Source organism: Protomyctophum parallelum, assembly GCF_964188405.1.
Source record: "Protomyctophum parallelum genome assembly, chromosome: 8".
In the NCBI taxonomy this organism is placed as follows: Eukaryota; Metazoa; Chordata; class Actinopteri; order Myctophiformes; family Myctophidae; genus Protomyctophum; species Protomyctophum parallelum.
In genome coordinates this window covers 14389083-14403656 of record NC_139703.1, presented here as the reverse complement: position 1 = coordinate 14403656, position 14574 = coordinate 14389083, and the positions used below count along the sequence as shown (strand labels likewise).

Genomic DNA, 14574 nt, shown 5'->3' with positions numbered 1-14574 from the left:
CTTCCTGCCAATCAGGTACATACGGATTCTGCTCAGCAACCATATTTAAATCAGTGTGGTTTGAATCTAGTCGGACGGCAAAAAGAGACGTACTGTGCTACTGTGAACTATGTCCGCCTGTCCGGGTAAATATTTGGGTGAAAGGTAGCTTCCTCGTTGCCGAAGTGACAGCAAAGAAGGTCCACAGTTCAGAGCTCAGTGGCAGGCAGCTGACGGTCTGTTTTTTCCCCTGATTTCCTTTAATAAGAACAATTAATGTTATCTATATAAATTATCAATGAAGGTAATTAATTTGCTATTGTTTTTTTGCTTTTACAGAACCGAAACCATGTCTAAGCAGCAAGCAATAAGTCCAGGGAAGAACTTCCTCGCCGGGGGGTTTGGAGGAATGTGCCTGGTCTTTACTGGACATCCACTCGATACCATAAAAGTAATGAGTCTGTTTAAAGTGTCTCACATAAACATTTATGTCAACGAATATACTTTGGCATCATTGTAGCCAACGTTACTGCAGTGCTGGGCTGAGTGCTAATATAGCAATTGCAATTATGCATAAAAGGAATATTGTTGAATTGTCATTTTAGCTTTCAAAAACGAAATGACAATTAGTATTGTGGGTACATAGATTTAGTTAATAGGCATATATTTTTCGACTGGAGTCTGCTAATTAACAGCTGCCCTTTGACCCATATTCTATATCAGGTTTTGACTGCTCAGTCAGGTAAGACTGCTCAGTCGGGTAACCGGAGGATTGTTGTTGGCTGCCTCCTGTAGTCATGTTTCTACTTAGCCGCAATTTGCAACTCTAGATTTGTTTTAATAATGGGATGAATATAGCCCTCCAAGCAGAACCCAATGGTACTGAAGTTTCTGACATTTTTGACGACACAGACCATGGGGTCCTGTTCCAGCAGTATCCTGCCACCTGGTACGCGGACATAATAAAACATAAACACCGTGTTTACGGCCTGTCTGCGCTCTTTGACGTCATTTTGTGTGAGGGCTTCTGAACATGTGAAGTATAAGTACCTATACATGCCGCTGCGAATATCTCCTGTGGCGCGGAAGCCGTTAAGTATTTTTAATCTTTGTTTGACCGATTTGGTCGCTTTGATTCTTCTCTTCCTTCCTTGTTTATTGACACCTCATTGTACCGCCTATCTGGCTAGCTAGTGGCGCTATAGCTATGACAGAGCAGATCAGAGGCAGGGATGTAGCCGCACAAGCCAACCGCACACCGGGAGGCGGTACAATAAACGGTAAACAAACAAGAAGAAATAAAGCGACCAAATCGGTCAAACAATCGGCTTCCGCGCCACAGGAGATATTCGCAGCGGTTTGTATAGGTACTTATAGTTCACGAATTCAGAATAACTTAAACAAAAAAAGGCCGTCAAACGCCGCAGATACGATGTTACGGAGCATATTTATGTCCGCGTTCCAGAATTCCCATACGAAAATATAGTTATGAACAGGGACCCTACAATAAAGCGACATCAACATTTCAGAAAAGCTTTATGGAGGGTTCCGAGAGGGGCTAGGATGAATATTGAGTTGCAATACCCTCCATTGACTCCCGACTCATCCAATTTGCTTTTGTGATCTGCTTGTATTAAAAATACGTTAAACTCACCAACATTGCAGATGTAGGGAAAGATTATCCTCTTTCTTTATAAGAATTATCCTCTTTCAATCTGCCAAGCTTTTGTTTCATAAAATTAGATAAGATAATTTTTTTAAGTTTAGGCAACAAAGTCTTATGCACACCTGATATGCTCTGAGATGGGTGCTTAGGCAGGGCTCAATGTATTCAGAAAAAGTGCACAAAGACCCACACACTGTCTGCACTTGCAATACGAAGTTTACGAACACTTTATGACCGAAACGTTGCCTGAAGACCTTCAGATGCCTGAAGAAGGTCTTTGACCAAAACGTTGCCTAAATAAAGTGTTCGTATTGCAAGTGCAGATGGTGTGGGTCTTTGTGCACTTGTGCATTTTTTCTGAAGTGTTGGAGTTACGCAGGGCCGTTCAGTGACTTCGACGAGTGCTTCCAAACTCCAACACTTCGAAAAAGAATCACCTGCAAAGAACTTATTGACAGAAAGTAGCTCATAACCAGTGTTGGGAGTAACTAGTTACTAAAGAGTTACTTTAAACTACTTATTTTTAAAACTACTTATTGTGGTAACTATTAAGGTAACTAGTTACCCTTTCCCATTCGATGAGTGAGTTACCCACATTACATAATGTGATCCAAAAGCGTCTCCTCCTGCCAATGCGGGGTCTGTCATGTAAACTGACAGGGTGCACTGAATGCACTCCCAGAGTGAAACACATTCCAAATGAGAGAGAAAGTGGCTTTCACAGGGCATAATGTCATAACGAAAAGATGGAAAATCTGTTGATGCACGGTTAGGAACACACACACACAGTGGTCAAATGTGTATATATTTTGTGTTGTATTGTTCCACTACAGATCATAATGATAATTGCCACAGAACAAAACAAAAACCTTTATTTATTTTTTAGTTTTATAATTATGCCTTTTTTAATAAAGTAAAGTAACTAGTTACTTTCATAATTTAGGAACTAATAAAGTAACTAGTTACTTTTTAGGAGTAACTTGCCCAACACTACTCATAACATGGCTACGGTTGATTTTTATTAAACAAAACCTTGGCAGATTGAAAGAGGATAATTCAAGCTTGGCCTAGAGCTGCAATGTTGGTGAGTTTAACGTCGTTTAATACAAGCAGATCGCAAAAGCAAATTGGATGAGTGGGGAGTCAATGGAGGGTATTGCAACTCGGATTCATCCCATTATAAACTAGAACTGCACTCTGTCGAGTAAATACTTGCTTGTTGCACACTAGTAGGCCATAAATGGCCAACTAGTGCGCAAGCAGAGCGCGCAAGTACTTTCGACCGCTACAAACTGTCAACCAATTACATATACAAATACTATGTATATGTATATGTAATTTGTAAGTTGATTAGCGGTATACTGTGGTTACTTTGCGCAGTACGCACCGTCCCAGCCGTCCCGCCACTTTTGATGCGTATGCATCATCCCAGCAAATTGTGCCTGATACGGCAGTGGTGCCAGATTACATACATGTATACACAGGAGCATTACCTTTAATCCTCCCAACACTAAAACATATCGTCATTACGTCACCATCGAAAACCAATTACACTCTGGCATTGGGTCCTTTAATCCACATATTTCTTACGTCATCATTGAGAGCTAGTTATACATATACTATATATATGTATATGTAATTTGTAAGTTGATTAGCCGTATACTGTGGTTACTTTGCGCCAAAAACCGTCCCAGCCAACCCGCCACTTTTGATGCGTATGCACCGTCCCAGCAATTTGTGCCTGATACGGCAGTGGTGCCAGATTACCAGATTACCAGATGCCAGATAGATATGTCATCATTGAGAGCTAGTTATACATATACACACCATGTAATCTGGTCCCAGCAAATCAGGCACAATTTGCTGGGACGGTGCATACGCATCAAAAGTGGCGGGTTGGCTGGGACGGTGCATACGAGCCGGGCGAAACTATTACTTGCGCGCTCTGCTTGCACAAGTACAAAATCTAGAGTTGCAAATTGCTGCTAGTTTCTACTTTCTACATCATCGATGGGCCATGAGGATATTAAATAATTGGCAAAACATTGATTATAATGTAATGCAGAAGAAGGCCTATAAGAGAAAGATCAGATTTTTGTACAGCTTTTGCAGAGGCTTCCTTATTGTTCATTTGGTTTCCTTCTGGCTCACCTAAGTTTACTGGCAGATGAGCTGTGTTTTGTCACTACTCTGTTTTTATTATAATAAATTATAGAATGTGCCCATGCATGCAATGGACTGAATTACCCTAGGTCTCTTTGCCGCTTTAAAATTAATATTGATTGTACGCATGCATCTGCTCCTCTTTCAGGTGCGCTTGCAAACTCAGCCAAAGCCTATACCTGGGGCGGCCCTCATGTATTCGGGAACCATTGATTGCTTCAAAAAGACCCTTGCTAAAGAGGTAAATGAGCATGATAATCTGTAAATCTTTACTACAGCCAATATTTGTTATATGTTTCACACTCAATTTTATTATCCTCTTTCCCTTCTTACCTCTATTACAGGGCGTGAAAGGCCTATATAAAGGTATGGCAGCCCCACTAATTGGAGTAACACCCATGTTTGCTGTCTGTTTCTTTGGATTTGGCCTGGGAAAGAAATTACAGCAGAAAAGTCCCGATGATATTCTTACGTAGGTGATTGCTCAGTTATCTGTTATCTCCAGAAATAAATTCTGATGGTGGTTGTATGTGATTGCAATGTGCATTGTTACCCTTTTCTAGGTATCCACAGCTCTTTGCTGCAGGAATGTTGTCTGGGGTGTTCACCACAGGCATCATGGCTCCTGGAGAACGTATCAAATGCCTTCTTCAGGTCAGCTATACTTCTATACATTTGACCGCCACACAGGATCTGATGTGCTATTTAACATTGAAGGACACAAGTACGTTATTGGGTTATGGAGTGGGCACCTGCCATCGCAGATGCTTTGTTCAAATAGGCCCACAACACCTCCAGAAATGTTGGATAGAAATGTGGTACCTGTGTTCTTCTCAGTTGTGAAATAAAGTGTGTGCTTGTGTGTGTATGCAGATCCAGGCAGCATCTGGAGAGGCTAAATATGCAGGGGCCCTGGATTGTGCCAAACAGATCTACAGAGAAAGTGGGATCAGAGGAATCTACAGAGGCACTGCTCTCACACTTATGAGAGGTACCGGTTGTCTTACTGCTCTCATACTTGCAATTTAACGGGTATTCTTACTGTAGCAAAACAAAGTCCCGATCTTTTCTGACTCGGTCTGTACTTTGTCCCAATCTAGATCTGCCAGCAAGTGGGATGTACTTCATGACCTATGAATGGTTGAAGAACCTTCTCACACCAGCAGGAAAGAGGTGATTTGAGTACATTTGTTTAGAGCAGAATTTGAAGATGTCTGTGAAATTAATGTGCTTAAATCTGTTATTGAGTGTTGCATTTTCTTTTACACCACAGTCATAACGAGCTCAGTGTTCCAAGTATTCTCTTTGCGGGAGGAATGGCTGGGATCTTTAATTGGGCTGTGGCAATTCCACCCGATGTTCTTAAGTCTCGTTTCCAAACAGGTGTGTCTTTTTTTTAAATAATTCTGTGACTTATTAGACTAAACCAATATTATTTAAACTTGTTCAGGCTGACGGCTATAGAAACCTTTATTATTTATTCAAGTATATTGAAGAAAAACATTGCACCTACAGCAGGACACAGACTTATGTTAGTGCCGTTAATGAGAAACATTTGACAGTAATACATTCTTTGAATATTAACTCTTAATACATTTTTTCCACAGCTCCTATGGGAAAGTATCCAAATGGTTTCCGGGATGTGCTACGTGAGCTGATAAGGGAGGAGGGAGTGGCCTCTCTTTATAAAGGCTTCACTGCTGTCATGCTCAGAGCTTTCCCTGCCAATGCAGTAAGTGCAATATGTCGTTTTTATCATGGCTTGACTGGTTTTGTCTGTTAAAGCAATATGGAATGTGGAAAGATTTGAGAATAGGATGATAAAAAATGCTACCTTCCACTAGAGGACAGTGCTTCCCTCCATAATCATGTGGTTCAATAAACCCCTTATCAGATGACATGAACCCCACCGCTCATAAGATGCAAGTCACTGTAAAAATGCATCCCAGCAAACTTTCAAACTTTCATATGCTGTTTTTTCCCAGTATGGAGGAAGAATGCTTAGGATTGTTACTGTGATCTCTCGCTTGAAAATATTGAAAATATATAATTCTTAGTTTCTATTGTGTGTAAACAATACTAGCAATTCAAAGCAGTTGTCCTGAAAACCACACCTACAGTCGCTGTCATTAGACCAAAGGGAGCGCAGACATACCCATATATCACCCTGGGCAAGACCTAAGCTGGAAGCAGCGGAAGTTGCGGGATTTTAGCGGAAGTGAAATTGTTGATGCTTTACAAATCAGTTTACATTCTCCGCGAATGAAACAAGTGTTGTTATTTGTTCGGGAAAATATCGTATCCGGGGGAAATACATTTGACGGCTGTTCCGGAGGATAAAACCGCCGATAGCTTCTCTGCCTTAGGTTGTGACCAGGCTTTTCTTTTCGCAGATAAGTAAGCCTGGGACCGAGGCTACCCATATATGGGCACAAAAGGGACGGGTACTCTGACAAAGCCCTCACTATGACTCAGACATACTGGTCGGATCAGCGGTGCGACATAGGTGTCAAACACTAGATATAAGTGCTGCGTATTGGCCCAAACCTCTAGTAATTAAATATTTACAGGAACCAGGCTATAACTAGCAGAGAGTAGGAGTAGGTAATTCATCATTTATAGTCCAATGATTTCAAAGAACAATGAAGTTCTTAAGTAAAGACAATTTCAATGCTATAGTTTACAGCAAGAAGAAAAGTCATATCTACTCAATTACATAATGATGATACTACAATTGGTGTGGTTGTAGTTGTATTTGGTTAAAATGTGAGATCCAGGAGTTCAAGGTTCAAATCCGGGGTAGAACAGGGAATTTGCACAATTGTGCAGTTTTAACTCAGTATGTAAAACTCAACACATCTTTTGAGACTTATATAAGATCCCCCCCCCCTTCTTCCCCAGTGGAATCAGCTTATGCCTGGTGGAAACTACGGGGTGGATGATAATGTATTTATTCATGAATAATACACATGCACCTAATATCTGCAGAGACAGCTCTGTTTTTTTATATATATATAGCTTGACGTATATAAAGCGCTTTTCATTAAACAAGATTGTCACAAATGTCAGAAACCACAAAAAAAAAAGGAATATATACTTATTCTTCTCTTCCTCTTGTGCACTCTCTTACACACAAACTCTTTCTGTTTCAGGCTTGCTTTTTAGGATTTGAATTGTCTATGAAGTTCCTGAATTGGGCAGCACCTAATTTGTGATGAATCACATCTCGATCGCCGAGGAAGCTCTTTTAAGAAGACAGTCAAATGTCCACAACTCACATGCGCAATAATCGGCTGTGCAAAAATGTTGGCCCATTTTAGGGAAGAAGGAGGCAAACCTGTTTCCTGTTCCAGTTAATTTTCCCATTTCTTTGATTGGCTCAGCAGCAGATTTGAACTGGAAACGCACATGACACCTTCACATGGTTCCTGGAACAGGAAACCAGAATATCACCTTCTGAAAACTGGGACTACAGTTATGCATTATGCACACATTGCACAGAGCCTATTTGAATCTCTAGTTCTCCCCCCCCACACACACACACACACTGTCTAACATCAACAAATTGTACTGCTTGAGTTTGTGTTCCTTTGTAAGATAATTTATGGTACTGTATTGAACACAGAGGGCATTCATATTACTGTAGAAGCTAAGGTCTCACTGCAGATATTGAATGCTATACAGTTATGAATGCATACACGCACATTTATGTTTTGTTTTTTCCATTAGAAAATAAGTGAATATGGACATGTGCCTTACCTTTGTTATCTGCAGTGAGGTCTGCATATCTGCATAATCAGGGGAAAGGTGCAGCTTGTGTTGTATGTGTTCAGTCTCAACAACAAATGCCTTTCAGATAATCATCTTGCTGTGTGGTCAAATTCCAGCCAGTGTATCAATAACCAAATAATTACTTTTTTTTGTCGATAAAGAGCCTAATTACAGTATATTAAAACTGTCAATAATAGTCATCATGTCTCTGAATGTCAGCATGTAAATAAAATGCAATATCTGTATCCAGAAATGTTGTGATTGTGTTTTTGTCTACACTCGGTTATACTTGGCTTCTAGGATTAGTAAGTCTTCATAGTCAGTTGATGATAGAAATGATACCCATACATAATGAAGTTGCATTATTGTTTTACACCGCTTGTTTATTTTATTTTCTCAATGTCACCGTGTGAACTGAGTGGTGGTGTGTATACTCTGTACTAGTGATACACAAAAATGTTTCCCATCATGCAGCTGTGCTCGGTGTGAAGCTCAACAGCGCTTGTTGGTATCCCAAACAGACATATTGCATAGGGGCCCACATTTCTGTTCCTTGGAGTGGCTTGGCTAGCACCACTCAAAAATCAATAATGGGAGAGGCTGTGTTTTAAAGATTGATTCTTTATACAGTCACCCAGTACAATATTTAACTAACTTTGGAGAGTCAGACACCTTGACAGAACAAGATGCAGCATTGGCAGAGAAGTACTTGGTGCGTGTCTGGGCGGGGGCCAGGTCAAGTACAACAGACATTTGATGACCTCAGGGTGGAAAGCTATACCAGTGCCAGTGCTGGAATTGATGCTCTCCCTCCCACAAGTAGTGTGATCAGAGGTCACATCCAACAAGGTGCTTTCTGGTGCATAGGGCTTGCCACCTGCCTGAGACAGCAAAGGAACCCAAGTCAAGATTAGAGCCAATGGAACATGGATGGGAGGAACACTTTGGTACACTCCTGCCATCAAAATGTCTGAAACCCTTACCACCCAGTTTGCAAGTGTGCAGGGAAGTGACACTTGACGATGTGGCTGCTGTGCTGATGGAGTTCCATGCATAATATTTTGCCATGAAAACCCTTTTTTTACTTATGTAAAAAGTAAAAACCCATCACACAAACTTGCATGCACAGAATGGGGCACTTTGTGTGAAATTGTTATTTGATTTTGTTTTGATTTTATGGGGGACATTTATAATTGTTATATTTTTAGGTTCATGTCTTGTTATAAATAAAACAAATAATTGTGGAAAGAATACAATAAAAGTGACAATCGGAATTGAATTATTGAATAAAAACATTTATATTGATATCTCAATGAGAAGATGATCCTTAATGGTCAAAATAGTATCAGAAATTAATGTCACAATTAGTTGCATTAGACTTATTGCACCTGTTCTTACTCACTAACAATGGCCAGGTTATGACCAAGGTCTTCAGAATGGCAATATGACCGTGACCATGACCTTTCAAGGTCAATAACACCAAAAATGGTTAAAATACTATCAGAAACGAATTCCACACACCTGAATTAGTCAGGATGGAGGTATTACATGTGCAAATACACCCAGAAACAAATAAATTGTATTTTCATCATAGCCGATGCTGGCCATATTTGATATGGCCATTGCGCCATTTGTGGCACTATGGCGGACGAGCACCTCGTTGATTGTTCATGTCTAGGTGTGACAGGTGTCAAGATAGGTTCCTTTTTTGTTTTCTGTTCCTTTGTTTGTTTTGCATTAATATGATATTGTATACCTGTTCAGTTAGTATCAGTATAAAAGTATCAGTATATATCAGTATATCAGTGTAAATCATTAGTTTGTTCATTTAGCAGAGTTCAACCTAGTGGTATTTAGGCCACGTATTTAAAGACTTCCATGTAAGTGATGTCCACGAGATGGTCACATATTTCAGCAGGTCACCAATTTCACCATAATGTGCCATGCTGGAGTGACAGAGTGTGAGTGAGCGAGTGACCGAGATTTGGGGTATTGGAATTTGGCTTTAGACTTAAAAATTGTGAAAATTTGATAGAGCTGCCATTGAGCCCCATTATAAATGTCTCAAATTTGAAAGCACTATATTTCTAAAACTATGAAACATTTCAAAGATTCCTTTTCAGGCAAACATGTCCACCGTAAGATGAACCTAAATAGGCTAGAATGGGGTTGCTAGGTGTAAGTATGTAGGAATACTAGCATGCCAAAGTTTGTGCTATTGCCATAGAGAATGCATTGGGCGTTTAAGTTAAATAACTCATAAACTACAGGACATAAAAATAAAAAAAAGTTCCAGCATGTGTCTCCACAGTAAGCTGAATAATAAAAAGTGTGAATGGAGTTTCTAGGTGAAAGTGACTTTTGACGTGCCTATAGAGCTGCCATTGAGCCCCATGTTAAATGTCTCAAATTTGAAAGCACTATATTTCTAAAACTATGAAACATTTCAAAGATTCCTTTTCAGGCAAACATGTCCACCGTAAGATGAACATAAATAGGCTAGAATGGGGTTGCTAGGTGTAAGTATGTAGGAATACTAGCATGCCAAAGTTTGTGCTATTGCCATAGAGAATGCATTGGGCGTTTAAGTTAAATAACTCATAAACTACAGGACATAAAAATAAAAAAAAGTTCCAACATGTGTCTCCACAGTAAGCTGAATAATAAAAAGTGTGAATGGAGTTTCTAGGTGAAAGTGACTTTTGACGTGCCTATAGAGCTGCCATTGAGCCCCATGTTAAATGTCTCAAATTTGAAAGCACTATATTTCTAAAACTATGAAACATTTCAAAGATTCCTTTTCAGGCAAACATGTCCACCGTAAGATGAACCTAAATAGGCTAGAATGGGGTTGCTAGGTGTAAGTATGTAGGAATACTAGCATGCCAAAGTTTGTGCTATTGCCATAGAGAATGCATTGGGCGTTTAAGTTAAATAACTCATAAACTACAGGACATAAAAATAAAAAAAAGTTCCAGCATGTGTCTCCACAGTAAGCTGAATAATAAAAAGTGTGAATGGAGTTTCTAGGTGAAAGTGACTTTTGACGTGCCTATAGAGCTGCCATTGAGCCCCATGTTAAATGTCTCAAATTTGAAAGCACTATATTTCTAAAACTATGAAACATTTCAAAGATTCCTTTTCAGGCAAACATGTCCACCGTAAGATGAACCTAAATAGGCTAGAATGGGGTTGCTAGGTGTAAGTATGTAGGAATACTAGCATGCCAAAGTTTGTGCTATTGCCATAGAGAATGCATTGGGCGTTTAAGTTAAATAACTCATAAACTACAGGACATAAAAATAAAAAAAAGTTCCAGCATGTGTCTCCACAGTAAGCTGAATAATAAAAAGTGTGAATGGAGTTTCTAGGTGAAAGTGACTTTTGACGTGCCTATAGAGCTGCCATTGAGCCCCATGTTAAATGTCTCAAATTTGAAAGCACTATATTTCTAAAACTATGAAACATTTCAAAGATTCCTTTTCAGGCAAACATGTCCACCGTAAGATGAACCTAAATAGGCTAGAATGGGGTTGCTAGGTGTAAGTATGTAGGAATACTAGCATGCCAAAGTTTGTGCTATTGCCATAGAGAATGCATTGGGCGTTTAAGTTAAATAACTCATAAACTACAGGACATAAAAATAAAAAAAAGTTCCAGCATGTGTCTCCACAGTAAGCTGAATAATAAAAAGTGTGAATGGAGTTTCTAGGTGAAAGTGACTTTTGACGTGCCTATAGAGCTGCCATTGAGCCCCATGTTAAATGTCTCAAATTTGAAAGCACTATATTTCTAAAACTATGAAACATTTCAAAGATTCCTTTTCAGGCAAACATGTCCACCGTAAGATGAACCTAAATAGGCTAGAATGGGGTTGCTAGGTGTAAGTATGTAGGAATACTAGCATGCCAAAGTTTGTGCTATTGCCATAGAGAATGCATTGGGCGTTTAAGTTAAATAACTCATAAACTACAGGACATAAAAATAAAAAAAAGTTCCAGCATGTGTCTCCACAGTAAGCTGAATAATAAAAAGTGTGAATGGAGTTTCTAGGTGAAAGTGACTTTTGACGTGCCTATAGAGCTGCCATTGAGCCCCATGTTAAATGTCTCAAATTTGAAAGCACTATATTTCTAAAACTATGAAACATTTCAAAGATTCCTTTTCAGGCAAACATGTCCACCGTAAGATGAACCTAAATAGGCTAGAATGGGGTTGCTAGGTGTAAGTATGTAGGAATACTAGCATGCCAAAGTTTGTGCTATTGCCATAGAGAATGCATTGGGCGTTTAAGTTAAATAACTCATAAACTACAGGACATAAAAATAAAAAAAAGTTCCAGCATGTGTCTCCACAGTAAGCTGAATAATAAAAAGTGTGAATGGAGTTTCTAGGTGAAAGTGACTTTTGACGTGCCTATAGAGCTGCCATTGAGCCCCATGTTAAATGTCTCAAATTTGAAAGCACTATATTTCTAAAACTATGAAACATTTCAAAGATTCCTTTTCAGGCAAACATGTCCACCGTAAGATGAACCTAAATAGGCTAGAATGGGGTTGCTAGGTGTAAGTATGTAGGAATACTAGCATGCCAAAGTTTGTGCTATTGCCATAGAGAATGCATTGGGCGTTTAAGTTAAATAACTCATAAACTACAGGACATAAAAAAAAAAAAAAGTTCCAGCATGTGTCTCCACAGTAAGCTGAATAATAAAAAGTGTGAATGGAGTTTCTAGGTGAAAGTGACTTTTGACGTGCCTATAGAGCTGCCATTGAGCCCCATGTTAAATGTCTCAAATTTGAAAGCACTATATTTCTAAAACTATGAAACATTTCAAAGATTCCTTTTCAGGCAAACATGTCCACCGTAAGATGAACCTAAATAGGCTAGAATGGGGTTGCTAGGTGTAAGTATGTAGGAATACTAGCATGCCAAAGTTTGTGCTATTGCCATAGAGAATGCATTGGGCGTTTAAGTTAAATAACTCATAAACTACAGGACATAAAAATAAAAAAAAGTTCCAGCATGTGTGTCCACAGTAAGCTGAATAATAAAAAGTGTGAATGGAGTTTCTAGGTGAAAGTGACTTTTGACGTGCCTATAGAGCTGCCATTGAGCCCCATGTTAAATGTCTCAAATTTGAAAGCACTATATTTCTAAAACTATGAAACATTTCAAAGATTCCTTTTCAGGCAAACATGTCCACCGTAAGATGAACCTAAATAGGCTAGAATGGGGTTGCTAGGTGTAAGTATGTAGGAATACTAGCATGCCAAAGTTTGTGCTATTGCCATAGAGAATGCATTGGGCGTTTAAGTTAATTAACTCATAAACTACAGGACATAAAAATAAAAAAAAGTTCCAGCATGTGTCTCCACAGTAAGCTGAATAATAAAAAGTGTGAATGGAGTTTCTAGGTGAAAGTGACTTTTGACGTGCCTATAGAGCTGCCATTGAGCCCCATGTTAAATGTCTCAAATTTGAAAGCACTATATTTCTAAAACTATGAAACATTTCAAAGATTCCTTTTCAGGCAAACATGTCCACCGTAAGATGAACCTAAATAGGCTAGAATGGGGTTGCTAGGTGTAAGTATGTAGGAATACTAGCATGCCAAAGTTTGTGCTATTGCCATAGAGAATGCATTGGGCGTTTAAGTTAATTAACTCATAAACTACAGGACATAAAAATAAAAAAAAGTTCCAGCATGTGTCTCCACAGTAAGCTGAATAATAAAAAGTGTGAATGGAGTTTCTAGGTGAAAGTGACTTTTGACGTGCCTATAGAGCTGCCATTGAGCCCCATGTTAAATGTCTCAAATTTGAAAGCACTATATTTCTAAAACTATGAAACATTTCAAAGATTCCTTTTCAGGCAAACATGTCCACCGTAAGATGAACCTAAATAGGCTAGAATGGGGTTGCTAGGTGTAAGTATGTAGGAATACTAGCATGCCAAAGTTTGTGCTATTGCCATAGAGAATGCATTGGGCGTTTAAGTTAAATAACTCATAAACTACAGGACATAAAAATAAAAAAAAGTTCCAGCATGTGTCTCCACAGTAAGCTGAATAATAAAAAGTGTGAATGGAGTTTCTAGGTGAAAGTGACTTTTGACGTGCCTATAGAGCTGCCATTGAGCCCCATGTTAAATGTCTCAAATTTGAAAGCACTATATTTCTAAAACTATGAAACATTTCAAAGATTCCTTTTCAGGCAAACATGTCCACCGTAAGATGAACCTAAATAGGCTAGAATGGGGTTGCTAGGTGTAAGTATGTAGGAATACTAGCATGCCAAAGTTTGTGCTATTGCCATAGAGAATGCATTGGGCGTTTAAGTTAAATAACTCATAAACTACAGGACATAAAAATAAAAAAAAGTTCCAGCATGTGTCTCCACAGTAAGCTGAATAATAAAAAGTGTGAATGGAGTTTCTAGGTGAAAGTGACTTTTGACGTGCCTATAGAGCTGCCATTGAGCCCCATGTTAAATGTCTCAAATTTGAAAGCACTATATTTCTAAAACTATGAAACATTTCAAAGATTCCTTTTCAGGCAAACATGTCCACCGTAAGATGAACCTAAATAGGCTAGAATGGGGTTGCTAGGTGTAAGTATGTAGGAATACTAGCATGCCAAAGTTTGTGCTATTGCCATAGAGAATGCATTGGGCGTTTAAGTTAAATAACTCATAAACTACAGGACATAAAAAAAAAAAAAAGTTCCAGCATGTGTCTCCACAGTAAGCTGAATAATAAAAAGTGTGAATGGAGTTTCTAGGTGAAAGTGACTTTTGACGTGCCTATAGAGCTGCCATTGAGCCCCATGTTAAATGTCTCAAATTTGAAAGCACTATATTTCTAAAACTATGAAACATTTCAAAGATTCCTTTTCAGGCAAACATGTCCACCGTAAGATGAACCTAAATAGGCTAGAATGGGGTTGCTAGGTGTAAGTATGTAGGAATACTAGCATGCCAAAGTTTGTGCTATTG

General features: G+C 38.9%; 1 protein-coding gene across 1 annotated transcript; it reads left to right on the top strand.

Moving 5' to 3' along the window:
* Positions 1–127: 127 nt before the first annotated feature.
* slc25a20 (solute carrier family 25 member 20) lies at positions 128–7832 on the top strand. The gene is made up of 10 exons (XM_083771683.1): positions 128–215; positions 319–430; positions 3957–4049; positions 4153–4280; positions 4372–4462; positions 4682–4799; positions 4909–4981; positions 5082–5191; positions 5416–5540; positions 6961–7832. The coding sequence occupies exons 2-10, from the start codon at positions 329–331 to the stop codon at positions 7021–7023; spliced, it is 903 nt and encodes a 300-aa protein (XP_083627809.1). The 5' UTR covers positions 128–215; positions 319–328; the 3' UTR covers positions 7024–7832.
* Positions 7833–14574: the final 6742 nt, after the last annotated feature.